General features: G+C 34.0%; 4 protein-coding genes across 16 annotated transcripts; 2 read left to right on the top strand and 2 right to left on the bottom strand.

Annotated features, from left to right (window-relative positions):
• Positions 1-2,097: 2,097 nt before the first annotated feature.
• LOC103483616 (uncharacterized) lies at positions 2,098-4,520 on the top strand. Of its 2 annotated transcripts, none has more exons than XM_008440328.2 (5): positions 2,098-2,338; positions 3,578-3,692; positions 3,814-3,912; positions 4,040-4,138; positions 4,226-4,520. In XM_008440328.2, exons 1-5 carry the CDS (start codon positions 2,271-2,273, stop codon positions 4,328-4,330), a joined length of 486 nt encoding a protein of 161 aa, XP_008438550.2. In that variant the 5' UTR covers positions 2,098-2,270; the 3' UTR covers positions 4,331-4,520. The 2 variants fall into 2 exon arrangements, with proteins under 2 accessions (XP_008438550.2, XP_008438551.2); XM_008440329.2 differs by having other exon boundaries at positions 2,117-2,338; positions 3,823-3,912.
• A 797-nt stretch (positions 4,521-5,317) lies between these two features.
• On the top strand, positions 5,318-17,591 carry LOC103483619 (actin-related protein 9). 12 transcript variants are annotated; one of them, XR_536589.3, is made up of 22 exons: positions 5,319-5,407; positions 5,486-5,558; positions 5,709-5,818; positions 5,906-5,965; positions 6,044-6,109; positions 7,138-7,240; positions 7,747-7,955; positions 8,434-8,554; positions 9,875-9,939; positions 10,366-10,455; positions 10,660-10,710; positions 11,451-11,582; positions 12,739-12,828; positions 12,916-12,986; positions 13,075-13,274; positions 13,355-13,398; positions 13,513-13,562; positions 14,404-14,449; positions 16,006-16,056; positions 16,737-16,883; positions 17,058-17,124; positions 17,279-17,591. XR_536589.3 is itself a non-coding variant. In XM_008440331.3 (21 exons), the coding sequence occupies exons 1-20, from the start codon at positions 5,405-5,407 to the stop codon at positions 16,878-16,880; spliced, it is 1,779 nt and encodes a 592-aa protein (XP_008438553.2). In that variant the 5' UTR covers positions 5,319-5,404; the 3' UTR covers positions 16,881-16,883; positions 17,058-17,591. The 12 variants fall into 12 exon arrangements, 4 of the variants coding, with proteins under 4 accessions (XP_050942027.1, XP_050942026.1, XP_050942028.1 ...); XR_536591.3 differs by having other exon boundaries at positions 17,290-17,591; XR_536588.3 differs by having other exon boundaries at positions 17,058-17,112.
• On the bottom strand, positions 17,414-18,518 carry LOC103483618 (enoyl-CoA delta isomerase 2, peroxisomal-like). Its single transcript, XM_008440330.3, has one exon. The coding sequence runs from the start codon at positions 18,325-18,327 to the stop codon at positions 17,608-17,610; it is 720 nt and encodes a 239-aa protein (XP_008438552.1). The 5' UTR covers positions 18,328-18,518; the 3' UTR covers positions 17,414-17,607.
• Positions 18,519-19,240: 722 nt separating this feature from the next.
• On the bottom strand, positions 19,241-20,627 carry LOC103483623 (enoyl-CoA delta isomerase 2, peroxisomal-like). The gene has a single exon (XM_008440336.3). It carries the CDS (start codon positions 20,145-20,147, stop codon positions 19,428-19,430), a length of 720 nt encoding a protein of 239 aa, XP_008438558.2. The 5' UTR covers positions 20,148-20,627; the 3' UTR covers positions 19,241-19,427.
• Between the last annotated feature and the right edge of the window lie 35 nt (positions 20,628-20,662).

Consider the following 20,662-nt stretch of genomic DNA (forward strand, 5'->3'; position numbering starts at 1 on the left):
TAAAAAAAACTCACCCTGTGTGTAAAACTATTTCATTTTTTAAATTAAAATACAATGAGCTTAGTTCAACAATAATTCGTATGATTTTTGGTTTTAGAGATGAAAGATTGGATTCTATTTCTACAATTGTTGTATTATAAAAAGATATGTTTCAAATGACACTTCAAAAAAGTTAAAAGACTACTTATAACATATACATTTATAAAAATGATAGTCCAACCCACATATACAATATGTAAAATGTCAAAAATGCTCTGATATACATTTGATAAAAACAATACATTTTGATAGGCACTACTTCCTAATACCCATTATACACTTTGTTGAACCTTGGTACACTTGATGTACCTTATACTTTTTGATACATGCACTTAAGTGTTCTTTGATACACTTTAATACACCAAGATCTTGATACACCGTATTCTTATTACATTTATTCTTCTCAATTCACATAATACCCCTCAACCTTGATAGACTTTTTAGTTTCATACAGTTAAAACGATAATACCTTTTAACCTTGATAGACTTATTAGTTTCATACAGATAAGTTCAAGTTTGATACAATTGATTTTGTCACGATTCCACCATGTGGTTGCGACTTGGGTGCTTAATTTAATAAGCGCCATTTTGACAAAATGATTTTATATGGATAAAGAATTATGCCGTTATTAAACACAAAAATTAAAATCTTGAAAAATGGTGTTTACCTAAAATCACTTTGACAAAAAAAAAAAAATCATAGTTTATCTATAGTTTTACCGTAGATAGGTGATATTGAAGTTAACAGAGTGAGGCTAAGTAAAAGCTTTAAATTATGAGATTAGTAACAAAAACATTGAAAATAATTTGGGAAAATCAATAAGAATGGAAGCTTTAAATTAAAGTCAATTGACAAGAAAATAAATTAAAAGTTGAAACTAAAAGTGAGAAACCTATTTCTTAGACTATTAATCTATTCTTTATCATTGAATCAAAAGATGATTAAGAAATGGACATGCTTAATTAGAAGTGGTTTTTAATTCAACATTCTTCCCAATATCAACTTGGAAGAATTTTAATAAGATAAAACAAAGAGATGATTTCCATAAAAAATTAATTTAATTATTGTAATATTAACTAAAGCTTTTAACTCGTTATAAAAAAGGTGAAACCACCTGCACAATTTTGATACGCAATTTTTAGGGAAAATGTGGCAAGAAGAAGGAAAATTCATCAAGTATTATTTAATTTTAAGAATGGGTGGAAAACAATGGAGGTTTTTTTTTTTTTTTTTTTTTTTTTTTTTGAAATCCTTGATTTTTTTAATCAAAGAATTAACTTCTCAAGAACATACAACACAGTTAAGAAAAAGTAAACTTCGAAATTAGAATAACTTAGCAAATTTATTATCTTTATATATATAAATTTTAAATAAGCCTTTAAAAAGAAAAACTAAACTAAGCTTCTTGCCTACCTCAATTTGAGAAACTTAGGTGTGTGACAATTTAAGAAAACCTGTTGATAATACAACCATAAAATACTTTTTCATTCTTAGAAATGTAACGCACTCAGAAATGTAATGCACTTATCAATAGTGCCAGTACCGGTCTGGCCAACACTCAATTGTGTTATGGTCTGGTCAACACTCAATTATGTTATGTTGTATAATGCTTGTTTTTAAATATATATTTTTTTTACTTTATACAAGTTTAATATTTGAACTTGTACAATTACAAAGTTTAATTTCTGTTGAAATTAAATTTTTTAACTATTTGGATTTGTTGAAGACCTAAATTTAAAACCTAAGGTTAGATTAAATATAAAATTTATATTTATATTAAAACTAACTCTCAAATTTTTTAGGGGTAGGACACCTAAAATCGAAATTCTAGGGATTCACCTTAGTTAATTAAATCTATTAAATACATAACTCGTTTAATTTAACAAAAAAGAATGTTTCGGAAGTGAAAACAAATCCTTTCAAAATGCCAAATCAAAACTGAATAAATTAGTTAGCAAACTAAAATGAGATGAATTTGAGGATTTAGAGGTATATTTTTAATAGAGATTTTAAATAAATTTGATTTGATCTTTCAAAATTTGAAATTTTGAGCAGTGGTGTGGCTGCCTTGTTGTATTTCATAATTTACACAAATTCCTTTTTGTGGGTCCTCATTTATAACTCTGCTGTCACAATTAACATTTCTTCATCCAACGGGAGCGGAAGGAGTCTCGATCGGGCGAGATTACCTCTTTCTACATTTTTTCAATCTCGAACAACTTTAACAAATATGGGGTTCTTCTCCTTCTTTGGACGGCTCCTTTTTGCCTCCTTTTTCATCCTCTCCGCCTGGCAGATGTAAGTTCTCTTCTATTTCTCTCATTCTTCAGATTTATTGTATCTCTATCTCTAATAATCTAGGATCTCTGATCTCTGATCTCTAATCTATAGCAGTCTACAACTATTGTTCTGAGTTTTTCTTGGTTACAGAATTATGTCGGAACTTTTACTTTAAATGGGCCAGATTTATTAGGGGCCCATTCATTTTCCTTCGATTTGTTGTTTGCGATGGGTTCATGGGTGGTGTTTAACAATGAATTTTACATTGTTAGTTTCTTATTTTCGTGGAGATTATGGACCATTTTATATGCTTTGGTTGAGAGTGGAGGGCTGATGGCTTTTTCACGAGAAGCCATTATTGTATATTATCTGTAGGCTTGATATGAGGAAGGTTATGCATCATTTTATATGCTTTGGTTGAGAGTGGAGGGCTGATGGCTTTTTCACGAGAAGCCATTATTGTTTATTATCTGTAGGCTTGATATGAGGAAGGTTATGCATATAGGGGACATTTATTTCTGTAGGGGTTTGGGTATTGGTTTTATCCTTTCAGACATGAATCAACTGTGTTATATGAGGGGTTGGAAGACAAATTGCATTTTATATGCTTTAACGTCGGTTGGATCTTGGTTCTTGCTTCGTAATTTGAGGGTGAAAATTTCCATTAGCTAATTATGTGAACATTTATTTCAATTTTGAGTAACAAACTGGATAAATGTTGTAGAAATGAAGTCAATACTGATCAATAGGGGGGAAATTCAACCATGAATCACCATAGATAAGGACTCAATTACCATGGGGTGGTTTAGTGGTCAATAAGTGCTAATGCAAATAATTAAGAGATGAATAGTTTCAAGTCATAGTGGCCAAATCTCTGCGAGTTTTATTGTTATTTATCTGGTAGGATTAGACAATTGAAGGCACCTTCTATATAAAAAGAAAACGTGTGAGAGTTCTTGGGGTAAACATTTCCATGCACATTTGAACTCCTCCCCCTAGAATTTTCTAACATTGGGATTCTGGTTTCTGCGTGATTTGTTTTTCACACTTTCAAGTTTCAACAATTTGGTTTCGCATATAAATATCAAGAAAAGTAATTGATCGATAGAGAGCTACACCTAGCAATGCTTTGTTTACCAGATGCACAAGTTTTATGAAAACCATTTTTTGTACAGAAATGTTTTATTTTTGAGTGTTTAGTTTTTTGAAGGCAGGCCAATCTCACCTTTACTGACTTTACACACATCCACTGGTTAGGTTTAATGAGTTTGGCAATAACGGTGGGCCAGCAGCTGCGGAATTGTCTTCAAAGGTAGCTGTTCTGAGGAGAAATTTATCATCCAAGCTGGCGGTTGCAATACCTGATATTGATGTAAGGCCATGTTTTTTCTCCATCTGTTTGTCTCCAGTGTTGGCTGCTGCTCTCTTCTTCTTCACCACTTCAATATTGACAATATGAGTACACTGAACTTTTCCTTTTCAAACTCTGAAAGTTTTCTCAGGTCAGACACTTGGTTGCTCTTTCTTTATCTCTCAAAGGGATTGGAGGTCTTCTGTTTGTTTTTGGCAGCAGAGTTGGAGCTTATCTCCTGGTAAGGATTCACCATGTTCAAAATTTTAGCCTTTAAGTATTCATTTGTTGCCATCATTTATATAGTGGGGGGTTAATGAATGTTACTCTAAATTTATGCACTGAGAAATTATTGCCTTCTCTTTCAGCTTCTGCACTTGGTTATTATCACCCCGGTTCTTTTCGATTTCTTCAATTTTAGTCTTCAGAAACCGAATTTTGGTATCCCGCTAAGTGATTTCTTGCAGGTTTGTCTATGTGCTTGCTAACTACCCGTTTTTCCCCATCTTTTCATTTTAAGCATCTCGATTTAAAGAATCCTATTCTGTTGGCAGCACATTGCACTTTTTGGTGCTCTGCTTTTCTTCTTAGGGATGAAGAGCACAACAAGTCCAAAGAAGCCCTTGAAAAAGAAGACACAAAAAGCAAAAGCACATTAGATTTGTCAAAGAAGCAACGATTGGCGATTGGATTAATTTGCTCTGTCATTCAGTTCTTAGGTTTACACACATTTTCACCATTGATGCAGACAAGTTTTTTGTACTTCTTTTGTAGTTGGCTGTTTTGTTTTTCTTGGATATCTTCACTTCGTTGTTGAATGAGTAGTTATTCTCAATTTGAGCTGCGGCATTCCGGTCTTTGTACTTCTCCACTTGTGCTCTCTAGAGAAAAGAATCTAACTTACATTTTGTTAATTAACTTGGGGCATCTTTCCGAGTTCCTCCTCTTTAATAGGTCATTTTCTTTCTTAATACAACGACTATAGAATCAAAAATTAAATCTGACTTAGCATTGAGCTGTTTTGCCTAACGAATTGTGGTGCTCCTATCTCAAATTTAACATAACCTCTAATCCTATGATTTCGTTTTCGTTTGGTAATTTTTTGTTTTCTTTATTTGAAAATTTAAGAAAATAGATTTTAATGTGTAGTTTTGTTTTTAAAATTTAATTAAGAATTCAATTTGGGAAATGCATATAGAAAGAAAATAAGCTTATTTTTAATAAAATAATAAAAAAATAAATGATTAGTAGCTTAGTTTTAGAAATTAATCACTCTTAAATAAATGAATGAGTAAATATCTTAACATTGATAAAATGAAAAAAGAATACAAAACTTTACCTAACCATAATTAGGTATGTTCCACGAAACTTTAGAGAGATACTCCGTAATCCGACTTATATGTTGCACTAAACAAATCAAATAAAAAGTAACCTATTTATTTCCATCTCGAACTCCAACTTATCGTATCTACTAACGATCAAATAGATGCACTCAAACAAATTTGGACTCAATAGAGTATCTCATGCAACTAATTTGGACTCCTAGGTTTGGAATTTGATTTTTAATTAAAAGAAATTATTTAAAAGAAAAATTGTCAATGAATAGAAAAAAAAACTATTTTAAAAAAAGTTTATAACTGGTAACGGAGTTAACGGCGAGTCACCGGACGTTAGCAATTAGCGCCAATTTGAGGTGCGGTCGGCTGCACTGCCGCAGGACGAACGCCTTCGCCATGGTAAGGGCAAAGAACTAAGCTCTGTATTATCATAACTTTCTCTCCTTTTGAATTGTTTCTTCCTTCCTCCGCTCACAGGATTACCTGAAATCAGTTGTCCCTTCACAACTTATTGCCGAACGGGGTTCAAATTTAGTAGTCATAAACCCTGGTACTGCAAATTCTTCTCTCTTCTTAGTATTTGTTTTCTGCTTCTTCTTTTCCTTTCTATTTTCGCATATTCCAACATCTACACTTTTAAAATTTTCACTGACCTAATCATATTTTATACACTCTAATCGTTACTTTTTTGGGTGTAAAGGATCTGCAAATATTAGGATTGGCCTTGCATCACAGGATGCTCCTTTTAATGTTCCCCATTGCATTGCTCGTTATACCAATCAAATCCCCAAGAGAAATGTTCAAGATCAGGTTTAGAATACGTTTTAAGACGTTTACAATATTATCAATGTTATTTCAGTCAACATTGACCGAAATTTTAAATTTCTGGGGTTTCAGATGCTTAATTCACAAGTTACAACTGCACAGCACATGGAGCGGGAGAGGGCATATGATGTTGTGAGTGTCATGTCAGCTTTGTATTCACATTAATGGAATATATTTTTTTATTGGTTATTCATTTTTGTCTGTCTCTAGATTGCCTCGTTGCTGAAAATACCGTTTCTGGATGAAGAGGTTGCTAACAGTTCTTTCCCCCGTAAGGTACCAGTTTTCTGGATTCAGGGTGGTAATGAAGTTGATTAATTTCTGTTGCTTATGCTGTAATGTAACTTTCTCTAGCTGTGATCGATTTGCAACTTGAAAACACATTCTTGGTTCTTTTTATACTCTAAGAAGGGATACAGTTAACCGAAGTGAAGTTTTCATTCAGCCGAATGAAAGTAATGTTTCTCATTACCAGAAAAAAGAAAATATAAAAAATAAAAAATGCTGAAGTTGAATGCTTTGTAGAGATACGAACAGGGTAAATATGTCATTGATATAAAACTTGTGGTACACGAGAGCCTTCATGTTGCATCTCTTAAGCGGATAGTATTCTAGTTTGAAGGACTAGAAAATCGTGTAGTAGACTATTTTGTGCTCATTTAGATCAGCTAAATTGTATTAAGACGTGGAAGCATGCATCAATAGTATCTTCTGTGTAATAAAATTAGATGACCGCATTAGTTCAATTTTTTAATCGCACTTACCTTCTATTCATGTGCTGTTCTTTTGTGTGTCATACGGTTAAAGTAAGCAAAACAGCAAACTGGCAAGTGGTTTTCTGGACCAATGGAGTAGTGAAGCTCTATGTACTTGAGAATCAAATTATGTGTTCGTTTAAAGAGACAATCTAGGATGGATGCCTTTGAGTTTACCAACGTTATTAACCATCACATTGGAAATTTCTTTATCCATTATATTGATATGCTTAACTTTATCTTACAAGTAGATAAATTACTTCATCTCTTCAATCTACAATCTGAAATTTCCTTGCATGACATGCAACTTTTGCCATTATTATTTATTTGTATCAATCTTCTATTTTGTCTCTCTTGCCAAAATAAAATTAAAAAGAAAAACTTCTATTTTGTGTCCCTAAAAAACAAATCCTAAATTAAGCTATTCTGCATGTAATAGTAGCGCCCTGGATGGTTACTAATAATTCTCAAACGGGAGCATTAGGACTAATTAGTTGCAACTTACTGGAAAAAAATGGTTTTATTCCTTCTGCTATGAATGGTCTACAGATGGGGCGAGTTGATGGACATGGTATGCATAATGGCAAAAAGGATACTGTCTTTAGTTGGACTGACGTACATGAGAGGAACCCTACTTCGCCAGTGGCAGTGGGTAATAATCATTTAGTTAACTTTCTATGCTTTTTCAAATACCATTAGCAGGCATGAATTTGTTTATGATATGTCTCGCAAATCTTATGTTCATTGGGGATGCCAACAAAATCTTAAACTTTGATAAAGCCCTGAAGCATGAGGCTATAAATTAAAATAAATTCCAATCTTCTAAAGTCTTTTATGGGCCACGTTGTTCCTGCTGTTATTCTTCACTGTCTTCTTGTAAGGCTAAAATAAATCTTGGGTATTGTGTTGTATATTAGTCATTTTCTCCTTCTTACCTGTCATCTTTATTTTCTTCTTCTTTCTAGTGAGGTGACAAAATAAATATTGAACGTGCATTACAAGACAGTTCTGCAACATGTGTCTGGCTTTTCTTTTAAGAATCTATTTTCTGGAAATATGCAGATATTCCGCTCGTTTGCCATTTCCACCATGATTCAATAATGTATCTTGATAGCACATCATATGTTCTTCTGTTACCTTCATAAGTTGTTTTTGCAGAAAGTTCAAGCTCCAAGGATGTGAACCATGAGCCTTTGAACCAGTGCGTAGATACTGATTCCAAGGAGCTTACTTCTAGTGTAATCAAATATAAACAGTTTATTTGCGGTGAGGATGCTCTTAAAATATCACCCAGTGAGCCATATTGCCTGCACCGTCCTATTCGCAGAGGTCACTTGAATATCTCACAGCAATACCCTACTCAACAGGTATTTTGATTTGGCCAAATATCTCTTGCCAGTAATTTCTTCCAAATGGACTTTTAAGATGTACTGTAGTATAAGCTTCACGAAACTTGTGTCTTTATGAATGGTGAAAGTTAGAATATAGTCTATTTTGCTTTTCTTTTTAGGAATTGTCTTGGGAAGTTAAGCTGAATCGGTACGTTAATCCGTAGCTGTACTTTTAAGTTTTATAGTACAGCATTTTCTGTCATACATGGCCATACTTTGATGGTACCACATTTTCTGTCAATTATTCCACCATAATTGGATAAACTTTAGTTTTCAAAGACCAGGGGGAAAGGACAATGGCCTGCAATATTTTATTTTAAAAATATTTGTTCATTCAGAAATATTTTAAAATTTTAATATGTGCAGATTTTAGAGTTTAGATGAAAGGAAAGTAGTTTAGTGAAGCTTTCACAGGCTTCAAACTTTGTTTTGAAGTTTTATCTGTACATTTCAGGTACTTGAGGACTTGCATGTTATTTGGGACTGGATTTTGATAGAAAAATTGCATATTCCTCATAGTGAAAGAAACTTGTATTCTGCTATTCTGGTGGTCCCAGAAACATTTGACAACCGTGGTACTTTTCAGGCCCTTTTACACATACATTTTTGTTTGTTTTATCATTTTGGGAATCTTACTTGGATAATCAAGAGATGGTCAAAACGAGTGAAATGAGCTTTTGTAACTCCCAAAGGGTAACTGGTGGGCTAAGGCCTGCATAAAGAAAACTGTCGATGTCTTCAAAATCTGGGCCTTGAGGCCTTGAGGGGGGCACTGACTTTATTAGAAAAAGAAGTGAAATGAACTTTTTTAAGAGGTTAAATCTCTTTCACTATGATTTTAGTGCCCTTAACTTGGCATAAAACTACCATTATCCATAAAAAAAAGAAAAGAAAAGAAAGAAAGAAAACTTTGCATAAAACATTATTTATCTTAGCCATAATTTACTACATGTTGTGGGTTCTGTGCCAGCTTTTGAAGTGGATCAAGATATCTTGGTTAACATAAAATTAACGTGAATGACAAATAGTTCTTTGTATAAATGTTTTTGGAACTGAAACAGATTTTTTTGGAAGTATAGAAGTGATGAGAAGTGAAATATAATTTAAACCTTTAGTTGACTTTATAGGCTGTAAGGTTGTCGAAAGTTGTTATTACCTCAAGTGGAAAACTTGCCTCAGTTATTTCTAGATATAAAATTGGTAAATGGAGCATGTATGGGAAATATGTTTGTAGATGGAGAAGGTTCTCATTACTTACTCTCAAATCAGCATTTATTCCTACCCTGATTTGTACATGTGTTTTCGTACGATGCATTTTCACGTGTACAGGCACAATTTCTTGAATTTTAAGTGTATTTTTATCGACTACTAGTTTTATTTTTTTCAAAGATTAAACTAAACTATTGGACTGTGGAAGTGACATTTTGTCAAAATTTGAATGATCTCAATAGAACAAAATTGGTAAAATAGGCATCAATAATATGCAAGAAGTCCATATTCTACCAAGGTATTCCATGTTTTCAATGAAGTAGAATATGAAAGTTATTTAATGGTTGAATGTCAGAGACTCAGGTTCTGGATTCTGACCACACATCACACCATCTCTACTGTTGGACTTACATAGTTAAACTTTGACATTTTACATTGTTTAAGTGTCTTTTTGGATTTTCTTAATTCTTGCTTGTCATTGTTTCTGCCTTGCTCGGGAACTTTTTATTTTATTGAAGCCATCCTACTTATTATCATGTGAGGTTGTGATACTTCAAAGACCTGAAGCTTGTGTGTGTTTTTCCTCTCTAGCTATTTTGTTTGCTTATGACAGCATTCTTCAACGAAACCTTGACGTCCAATTAGGGAAAAAGAATTGACCTGCTTCTTTTACATGGTGCCAACAGAAATAAAGGAAATGTTGACAATAGTATTGCGAGATTTGCGGTTTGGTTCAGCAGTGGTTCATCAGGTGAGCTTCTAGTTTCTATCAAGTACGCAGGCTGCTAACTATATAGTGCACATCCTATTCCTATAATGTTTGTGCTTGCAGTTCCTTACAAAATTGCAAGTAGTGACATTGTACACTATGAGCCGGCTCCTTCCGACTAGAGTATTTGAAAGCATTTTAAGGCATGAGAATATGATCTGTAAAATAAGTGATTCACATGGGTGCGTGTAATGTGCAAATTAGTTTTTTGTATGCTCTTGTATTCTTTCATTTTCTTTCTCAAGGAAAATTGTTTCCATAATTTTTTTGTTTTAAGAAAGCTGTGTCTAATTTGCTAAAAATCGAAATATTTAATAAGATCTAGAACTGAAAATGTACGTATATTTATTACTTTTAAGTTTGTCATAGCTCTGCTTTTGACTCAAATTTGTCTGTCCTTCAACACAGGAAGGGCTTGCTGCAGTTTTTGGGAATGGACTATCATCAGCATGTGTTGTTAACGTGGGAGCACAGGTGACAACAGTTATTTGCATCGAGGTAAATTCAATTTTTTATAACCTTCTTTTTTACTTATTTAGAAGGAATCATCTTACCAAAATAAACACCTATTTAGAAGGAACTGTTTTGCAAATTTTAAGAGTATCAGAATATTTAGTTTTCCACTTGGCAATTATAGATGTTTTTCCTGAGGTTTTAAATATTCAGCCATCTAGTTGTAATTGTTCATCTTTTGGTGTCTAGGATGGAGTTGCCCTACCTGCCACAGCAAAGACACTGCCTTTTGGAGGAGAGGTCGGTTTGTTTCTTAGTTGCTACAAACAATTATGTGTTTTGTTGAAAGTCAGTATTAGTATGGCATCAGAAATCTGAAAGGTCCAAAGTTTTATGCCCATTTTAATAGCCATTTGGTTTTCTATTTTTCAAAATTAAGCTAATAAATAATATTTTCATCCATTGATTTCTTTGTTTTGTTAACATTTTAGGAGTCTTTTGAAAAACCAAGTCAAGTTTTGAAAATTAACAAAAAAAAAAAAGTTTTTAAAGTACTTATTTTGTTTTTTGAATCCAAGAATTCAAGTATTTTATTAGAGAAGATGAAGACCATGGTAGAGAAGTTGTTAGGAAACAAATAAAATTTTCAAAATCTAAATGGTTGGCAAATAACTTTTGGTTTTTAAAATTATGCTTGTTTGCTTTCTTTACAATGATGGTTTGCATCTTTCTTAAGGAATCTTTTTCTTTGAATCTCTTAGTCAAAGACAGAGACAAGTTTGTAAAACTTTTTTTTTTCAAAACTTTGATTTGATTTTGAAAACATCCCTAAAATTTAGACAACAAAATAATAAGAAAAACAACTAATAGGTAGAAGTAGACAAGTAGTGTTTTTTTTTGAAATGGAGACAAATAGACAAATAGTGTTTATAGGCCTAATTTTCAAAAACCAAATGGATTAAACAAGACCGTTGTTATTTTTTTCCAGTGTCATCTGTGATGAATTTTTACTATTTTACTTATTCAGTAGGTGTTTTCAGGACTTATCTAGATGCCTCCTGTGGACTCAAAGGCATCACCAAACTTGGCCACCAATTTGTACGGACATCTTGTCGAAGCCTGTAGATCTTCTGATGCTTAATAGATTAAAAGAGTCATACTGTGAGATTAGGGTGAGTTTAACAATCTTTTCTATGACTGTAAGAGTATAGATATGAAAGTTAACTTCTTGAATAATTGTTGTTTTCTTGAAAGTTCTGCAAAATTTGTCATAATTATTTTACCCTTGGTGGATGTTTAAACTTTGGATTCTGTTTGTGGGTGCTTCTGTATGTTAGTTTAAAGTTATTTATATCCAAAGCAGCTTTCAGTGTTGACTATTCACGAATTGATAATTTAGAAAACTATATGATATCCAAGAAAATTATGAAAATTGTTGTTCTCATTAAACTGTTTTTTGTTTTAAAATTTATTTCCAGAAAGCGTTCTGCCAAAAAAGCTATAAACTTTTTATATATATATATATATTGTTGAGTGAATTAAAGCTGAACGATCTCAAGAGGGTGAAGGTCCAAGTACATTAAAACACTTGGTTTCTATTAAAAAAATCAGCAGATCATAACTTCTACATTGTGTTTGAATTTATCGATAAATAGAGACGAAGAAAGAACACAAGGTCTACGTGGAAATGCCAATACAGGGAGAAAAACCACGGTATAGATGTTTCTTATTAGACTAATAATAATAAGGTACAAAAGGGAAATATTTATAGGCAACACGAGTCTAATAAAAATAATAAAAAATTAGGACAAAGTAAATCTCAACTACCCTTAGGCTTTTAACATGACCCAAGCCCACTATTTCTAACAGAATTTATGGTTAAGGGCTACTTTGCAACACAGCGATCTGTAGGATTTTTCCACCGACTGCACGCTGTTTCTATTTTCCACTGTGGCAAGATTTCATGTAAGATTCGGTCTAAAATAACCCTTTTCTTTATTTTCAAATAGTTTGCAACAGATGCCTCGTGTCTTCAAGAAGAAAAAAGACCATAAATTGAGAAATTATGATACCACATAGAACTCATTTTAATGCATTTTGATGTTTTCAATTCCATATTATGAACCTGCTCATTTGTATTTCAAGGATATACTGTTGTTGGAAAGTTGGTGATGGAGTTTTTGATAAAAATGCTTAGTTATGTAAAGTTGTGATACAGCTCATGAAATAATCTTTTGAGGACCTTCAAGTGTATTTCACAATTGTTGTTTCTAATTGATGCGTTGCATTTAGATTGATTTCTTCTTATCATTTGGTTTCTATTGACAGGAAGGAGAGGTCGATGCTGTTGCTGTAGTTCATTCATATGAAGAAGGCACCCCTCCTGGTTCTCATAAAACAAGACTGACTGCGCTTAATGTGTGCCTTCACAATGAATTCATTTTTTATTTGAATAACATCTATTTGAAAGATCGTTTATCATGATCCCCTCCCCTCCCTCTCCAGGTACCCCCCATGGGTTTGTTCTTCCCAATGCTATTGGTTCCAGATGTGTATCCACCACCACCCCGTGCATGGTCAGTTGCCAATAATCATATTCAACTAGTTTTCATGTCAAAATATACCTGTATGATGACTATTGAAAATTTGGTGACAATATTTTAGGTTTCATGACTATGAAGATATGCTGGAAGAGACATGGCAGACAGAGTACTCCAGAAGACCTGATGTACCAGATAATGTATATCCTGGGGTTAACGTTAATTACCCAATGTGGGATAGCTACCCAGTTTATGCAACTAAACCTAAGAAAGAAGAGAAAGTTGGCCTTGCTGAAGCTATCGCAAGCAGTATCCTCTTAACAGGTATGTTTGCAGCCTTGCCCGTATTTCTATTCTACCAGAATGTGAGACTTTAATGGCTAAGCTCCTGGATTACTGAATAGGGCGGATTGACCTCCAGAGGAAACTGTTCTTAAGCATACAGTTAGTAAGTTTCTTATTTATAAAGCTTTGTATCTCAATTATAACTTATAAGTGTATAAAGTTCAAATTTCATAAATGTGATACGGACAGGAACTAGTAATATTGTTTTGGGCTTTAGGTAGGTGGGGTGGCTTTGACAAGGGGTATTATTCCTGCAATGGAGGAAAGGTTTGTTGTCTTAAGCTTGGATAGCATTTCTTGTTTCATTTTCCATTAGTCTTATATTGCTTGCACAAATCGGCATCAAAGAATGTTAATTGTTTTCCATATTCTTAATTGGAACTTGTTTATTAGTTAAGTTTGAATTCGGAAGTGATTCATCGACTTTGGTCACTTAAATATATAAATTTGGGCATTCTACCCATCTTGGTTTCAATTTGATCCCATCAGAAAGAAATGTTAGCTGAGTTCCTTTTACAACTGTTTAACATTTCAAATTTATGGAGCACTGCTATTGCAGTTGGATAGATGAGGACAATTGCATTGAATGGTTCGGTCTAGAAACTTAAATTTCCATCTGAATGGTTATCATTTAGCTTTAATCCATTGTTGTACGATTTATGTAGCTTTTATCCATTTGTTGTACGATTTATGTAGCTTTTATCCATTTGTTGTACTTAAGTCATACCAAACTGTTCTACTATAAAGTTATAGCTTTAGGTAGTATCCATATTTTCATTCAAATTAAATGAACGGGCTTTTTCTTGTTTATGATGCTTACGTTGTAGATTCTTTGACAAATATGTTGCTTTCTTGGTTTAGGCTGGAACTGCCAGAACTAATTCAGTATGCATATTTGTCGACTTAGATTTGCCATCATATTCTTTCATCTTTTTCTGAAAGTTATGGGAGGAGGAAAAATAATTTCAGTTTCGATGCATTAATGCGACTATTTTAAAAAATGGCAGTATCTCTACATCCTTGTCATCTCAGTGTATGAACTACTCCTTACCAATTACCAGTGATCTACTACTGGTAGATATTCTAATGCCCTTGTTTGCCATTGCAGAGTTTTGCATGCAATTCCTTCAAATGAAGCAATAGACACTGTTGAGGTTAGACTCTATAGTTCATGGCCATTTCCTTGCGTCTAAATCATTGTCTTCTAATTTGAAAATTAGATAGAACTTTTAAGCATGACATTTTTATAAACCAAAAAATAGCATGAAAGTTTTTTACTAACAAGTAAAAAAGTTATTATATGTTCACATTCAAAGTTGTAAAGGATTTGATGGCACAACCCTAATTCATTGTGTCTTCGTCAAAATTCTTGTATGATACCTCAGGGTGGACATTCCCTGTGAGAAATTTGCACATTTTATGCTTCTTCACGAGGATTCTCTCCCATTACAATGCCTAAACTAAAGTTGGGAAGTTCTGAAAAAGGTTATTTTTACCCCCGGTAGTGCATAAATTTTAACAGTAAATTAATACCTATTCAAGATTGAATTAAAATTTGTCCAGAAAGGTAAACCAACATAATACTTAAAATCAAGCTACAAAAAGTTTCAAACCAACCATGAAAATACTTTAAACCTAATAGTAGGATAAAAATGTGACTATACTAAACGACCAGACAAGTCAATGTACCTGAAATTATTTCAATGGGGAACCACAAAAATGGTCAATTCAAATCACAAATCTTAGAGAAAATGGAGAGACTAATGGAGGATATTTGTTTTAGTTTGGTCTTATAGTGTGTTCAATACAAGGAAGTAGCACAGAATCTAAACGAACTTTCTTGATAGTCTATGTTCTCAGGTAACTTTTGGTCGAATTCTAGCAAAAAATTGGAGTGTCATTGGCCCCCAAGGCAGGATTGTTGACTGCTTACAAGTCGGTTAATTTCTTGTTTTAGAGCACCTGTCTGGAGGGGTAAACATAGGGGTGTTTCTGTTAGGCCTCCAATCCTTCATACATCTAAAAGAAAGGGTAGAAAGGAAAATTCACAGAATATGTCAAGGGAGAGCTGAGGAGTGAGGGAAAGAAACACGTGACGGTCCACTGGAGACATGGGTATAAATAAGTAATGTTTTGGGATTGAAAACGAGGTCTTGATTTTGGTGAAAGCTATAGGCTTTTTGGAGAACTTGCTGGCTATTCTCGAAGGAGCTGAGTTTTCTTTTACTATTGTTGTCATTTGGTTGCCTTTATTACTTGTTATTTTGTATTCTTGTTTGTCTGTGAACTTGGATCATTTTATTAATATACTACTAGAGAGTATTTTCCATTAGGCTTCTTCGATTTTGTGTTTTCTTTCCTCTTATAATCACAATTGTAATTTTTGGGCCATTCTTTAAAAAATCTTGAATACAAGTGGCAACTATTTATTATAATTATAATAACTATTGCCAATTTCTAACTATAGGCAATACTTAGCCAAGTTCTGCTTTAACTATAAGAAAAGATTAGGTTCCCGTTACTTTCAGTTCTTCATAGCTAAAAGACTATTAGCAAAGATTTGGGGATCTTGAAATTTTGAGACTTTATGGTTCCTGCTTGTTTATATTGATGAATTTATTAATGTACTAATAGTAGTTTATCCCTGACCTCCTATAAGTTATTGTCCTCTTTAATCCTATTATTCGACTGAACGACGTGTTCCATATAGGTGTTGCAATCAAGAATAAATCCTTCTTTTGTATCGTGGAAAGGTGGAGCGGTAAGTTGAATTGCATTAAAAGAGTTTTAATTTGGCATCTAATATCACTATTTCATTTTGCCTTTTCCCTACATCATAATATAATCCATTTAGAATACACATTACTCAAAATGTTGTGAAAGATTTATCTGAATGAACTTGTTGAAATTTAAGGCACCGTTTGTAACTCTATTTGTATTTTAAAAATTGGATTAGTTTTCTCTCAATTTATTTGACGTGGTTTTAATGTTTCCTAAGTAAAAGAGTTAATTTCTTACCTGAATTCCGATAGCATAAACAAGCTTTTTAGAAACTACTTTTTTGGTTTTTAAAACTTGCTTAGTTTTTGGTAGGTAGAAAGTTGATAACAAACCAAAGTAACCTGGAGGTGGAATGTGATGTTTAGACTTAATTTTGAGAAACTAGAAACCAAATAATTATTAAATGGGGCCTAAATTATTTGTTCCCTAAAAAACTCGGAGAATAAGGAAATAATTCATAGAGTGGAGTGTCTTAAATTGCCAGACATCCTAGCTGCAGGAAGGTTCACGTTGAGTTCTTCCTAATGTATTTGAAATGAATAAGTACCCCTAAAAGTTATTGTTTTTTGGATCGGAAAAGTGGCAAGTTGAAAAGGATGCATGAGCCAAATACCTTCTTAATCCATTAGGATTATATTATACATGATAACAATGTGACAGATTATTGGAGTGCTTGACTTTGGGCGGGATGCTTGGATACATCGTGAAGACTGGATTAACAGTGGAATTTTTACTGGAAGTGGCAGAAAATACAAGGATTCTTACTATCTTCAAGCACAAGCAATGTGCTACATGAATTCCTAAAAGGTGACATGTTTCTGCTATTTGCTACTTTGAACACAAACTTCTCAACTTTTAGGCCACTTGTATAGATGAAGTTTGGCTTACAAGCCTATAGAACTTAATGCAATTAACTTTAGTATGCTCTATCATTATTATACACAATCAAATTTCTGAAACTAGTCATGTTTCTTTTTGCAGATGATAAGCTTTTCTAGCATTCACAATTTAACCAGTTCTTGCTCCGACTAGAAAGGTGTTTGCTCAGGTTTTGATTTGTAAATTTTCTCATTGCAAATATGCTCTCAAGTGACTTTTTTTTTTCCTTTTTCTGATCAAACTCATATGATGTTGGTCCTTTATTCTTTTGAATTTTTCCTTTCTTCTAGTGATCTTTATGACTAATTGTCTTCATTTTGAAGATTGCGGTCAGATTGGGGAATGAAGCACTTATCCTTTAATTGAATCAATAGTTTCAGGAAGTGGATTTTATAATAAAAAAATTGCTGGTGCTCCTCTGAGTATAGTTTAAAAAAAATGCTCAAGTTAATCATAGATTCATTTGTTAAGTATTGTATTGAGCGTCAACTTTTCATTCATTGTCTGATAGAATCTTATTGTGTACATCTTTATGAAATTTATGAACATACAACTGAACTGGACTGAGATTCCAATATCTCTCAGCCAATTGTATCAATACATATGCCTTGGTATCAGGAACTTAAATTCATACCATATTTACTCTCATTATTCATAGTTTAGAAATGGATATGGCTTTCCCCGGTAACCCAAGCACCTCAGAGATCTCAGGATACAAACTCTTCCTGATTTCAGCATACACTTCCCCATCCCAATTTCTTCCCACCAGCTGCTCCCCAAGCCGCACTGCAGCGTTCACAACGCTGACCTCGCTGTGGTGTGCAGAGTCCACAATGCCCATTCTCACTGCTGCTTCACCTCTCACTTTCATCCCCCTCAGGATCAGATCGCGCATAGCCAAACTGGAGCCTATCTTGGACTTAAACAGAGCCATAAAGTAATCAGGTAGAGTTAAACCCAGATCCAACTCCCGCATGTACAGGACACCCCGATCGCTCCTCATGATCAAATAGTCATGGCTCAGTGCCAATGTAAAGCCAGCGGCTGCGGCGTGTCCTGTAATGGCAGCAATTGTAGGCATAGGAAGGGAAATGAGTTCGGCAACGACAGACTTAAAGATCTCGATTATGTGGTTTAAGCGATGACGGGCAGCAGAAACAGAACCGGCGGCAAGAGCCCAGGGGAGATCAAAGCCGTTTGAGAAGAATTTGCCATGGGAAGTTGTGATGAGAACTGAAGCGGGGGAGGCTTGTGCCTTGACTTGTGAAAGGGCTTTAAGGATGGAGTTGATTAAGGATGGGCTGAGACGGTGGTCGTCGTCGCCGGTCAGTGTCAGGATAAAGAAATTGCCTCGCTTCTCAACTGTGCACATTTTTTCAATGCTAAATTAATTGGCCGTCCACTCTCTACCCAACTAAAAATCCACTTCCTCATGTATCTTCCAAACAAATTTGGACGTGCCAAAAATGTCCTTCGCAAAATATCTTTCTTCTAACTTTATCTTATCTTCTCATGAAAGTAGCTTATATAATTCAATATACTTCATGTTCTTTTTGTCACAATAAAAATTTACATTTGTGGGAAAAAAGATTTACAAGATTCTAAAATGAACTATATAAAACCGAGTTTTAGAATCTAGAATCCCGTAAAACTCACTTCACAATATATATATAGAGAGAGAATGAAAATAATTTATTTTTCTTTTTTATACGTTCGTGGTTAAATATACACGTCGGGTTTGTTTCATAAAAATATTTTTATGGATATTTAATAATTACATACTTCTCAATAAAAATATAACTTTTAATTGATGTAATGAAAAAAATCCTACCATTTCAAATACAAGAAACATTAAAGAGAAAAACAACAAAGAGAAAGGAGATGAGTAAACACAATCTACTATTTCAACTAGGTTGAATAATATTTTGATACACGTGCTTGTTTTGTTTTAAATTTAAGTAATTTTTAAGAATATGAATATTCCAACAATTATTCTTATAATTTACAAATTTAGTAACCTTATGTAGCATTTTTTTAGTATTAATTTATACATTAAATTTTGAATTAAAATTAATTTATAAAAATAACTAAACAATAGTCCAACAAGAGATGGCTACAAGAGATAGAGATAGAGTGGTTTAATATAGAGTTTTGAGGAATCCAACAATTGAAAATGTTACCGCAAAAGGAACATTGGAATGCACTTTGAATTTTGATTGAAGATAAATCAAATATGTTACTCGATTTACCTAAAGTTTAGGAAAGTTTAAATATGCCCAAAAGAGTGCAAACATAACCACGTATTAGATATAGTGTAAGAAGGTGGAGATATTTGTGAAACTGTTTGTAAGACTTTCATGACGATAAACAATCAAGATTTATAGTACAAACGGCAGCATGAAATTTATTCTAAGCTCCAATTTGCATCATAAATTACCACAGAATGTCTGAAGAACAGCCAATTTTCATTAATCACAGCTTGGAAATCGATATGGCCTTTTCCGGCAACCCAAGTAGCCGAGAGATCTCTGGATAAAGACTTTTCCTAATTTCCGCATAGGGTTCACCGTTCCATTTTCTCGCCCCCAACTGCTCCCCGAGTCTGACGGCGGCCTCCATGACGCCGCTCTCGCCGTCGTACACCGAATCCGCGATCCCCATCTTCACCGCCGCTTCCCCTTTCACTTTCATTCCCCTCATGAGCACATCGCGACGTACGGAACTCGACCCAATTTTCGATTTGAACAGCGCCGCGAAGTAATCGGGCAAACTTAGCCCTAGATCCACTTCGCTCATGTACAGAACTCCTCGATCGCTCCTCATCAACAAATAGTCGTGACTTAGTGCTAACATAAAGCCAGCCGCGGCGGCGTGGCCGGAGATGGCGGCGATGGTGGGCATGGGGAGGGAGAGAAGTTCAGCGATAACGGGCTTGAAATTCTGGACCATATGGTGGAGGCGTTCAGCGGCGGCAGAAACAGAGCCGGCGGCATGAGCCCAAGAGAGATCGAAGCCGTTGGAGAAGAATTTGCCATGGGAAGTAGTGACGAGAACGGAGCCTGGGGAGGCTTGGGACTTGACTTTGGAAAGAGCTTCGAGGAGAGCGGCGATGACGGAGGGGTTGAGGCGATGGTCGTGGTCGCCGGTCAGAGTTAGGATGAAGAGATTCCGTCGCTTCTCGAGTGTGCACATTTTGGGAGCTCTGCGTTTGGATCGATTATCAGATTCCTTTATCTATAGTAAGTAGCGATTGATCCAGATTTAACGCAATCTTTTATCTTCTCTTTTATCAAAGTTTCCTAATTTTATCTTTAAATTTCACTCAGCAAAGTGGCTTTGACATTTTCTTAAAAAAAAAATATCATTTCACATTTGTTAATTTACATAAATCCAAGACTCATGATGGTGGATCATTTTTCTTAAATTCTATATGTATCTTTGTAATTTATATTTTTTTGCGATTTATTAATTCTAATTCACTTTGGGTAGAAATCTTTCTAAACTATTTTAGTTTGATAAAAAATTTGTATCAAATAATAAAAATGGTAACGGAATAGTAAATAGAGTAGCTATTTATTATATCAAGAGGTATTATTATAGTCGAGAATATTCTTGTTCCAAACGGCTTAGTCCCTCTGGGTATGTCTTCCATTGAAATATAAGTCTTTTACTTGGTATGTGATCCCCAGATAATACCTAAACAACCT

This window comes from Cucumis melo, chromosome 6 (genome assembly GCF_025177605.1).
Source record: "Cucumis melo cultivar AY chromosome 6, USDA_Cmelo_AY_1.0, whole genome shotgun sequence".
NCBI classification, from domain to species: Eukaryota; Viridiplantae; Streptophyta; class Magnoliopsida; order Cucurbitales; family Cucurbitaceae; genus Cucumis; species Cucumis melo.

What these genes read in the sequence shown, in the direction of transcription:
- LOC103483618 (XM_008440330.3), bottom strand. Translation starts at nt 18,327, where the DNA reads ATGTGCACAGTTGAGAAGCGAGGCAATTTCTTTATCCTGACACTGACC.
- LOC103483623 (XM_008440336.3), bottom strand. Translation starts at nt 20,147, where the DNA reads ATGTGCACACTCGAGAAGCGACGGAATCTCTTCATCCTAACTCTGACC.
- LOC103483616 (XM_008440328.2), top strand. Translation starts at nt 2,271, where the DNA reads ATGGGGTTCTTCTCCTTCTTTGGACGGCTCCTTTTTGCCTCCTTTTTC. An exon ending in GAGTTGGAGCTTATCTCCTG is followed by an intron (nt 3,913 to 4,039) that starts GTAAGGATTCAC and finishes CTTCTCTTTCAG; the next exon opens with CTTCTGCACTTGGTTATTAT. An exon ending in CGCTAAGTGATTTCTTGCAG is followed by an intron (nt 4,139 to 4,225) that starts GTTTGTCTATGT and finishes TTCTGTTGGCAG; the next exon opens with CACATTGCACTTTTTGGTGC.
- LOC103483619 (XM_008440331.3), top strand. An exon ending in AGAAACATTTGACAACCGTG is followed by an intron (nt 8,555 to 9,874) that starts GTACTTTTCAGG and finishes TGGTGCCAACAG; the next exon opens with AAATAAAGGAAATGTTGACA. An exon ending in CACTGCCTTTTGGAGGAGAG is followed by an intron (nt 10,711 to 11,450) that starts GTCGGTTTGTTT and finishes AGGTGTTTTCAG; the next exon opens with GACTTATCTAGATGCCTCCT.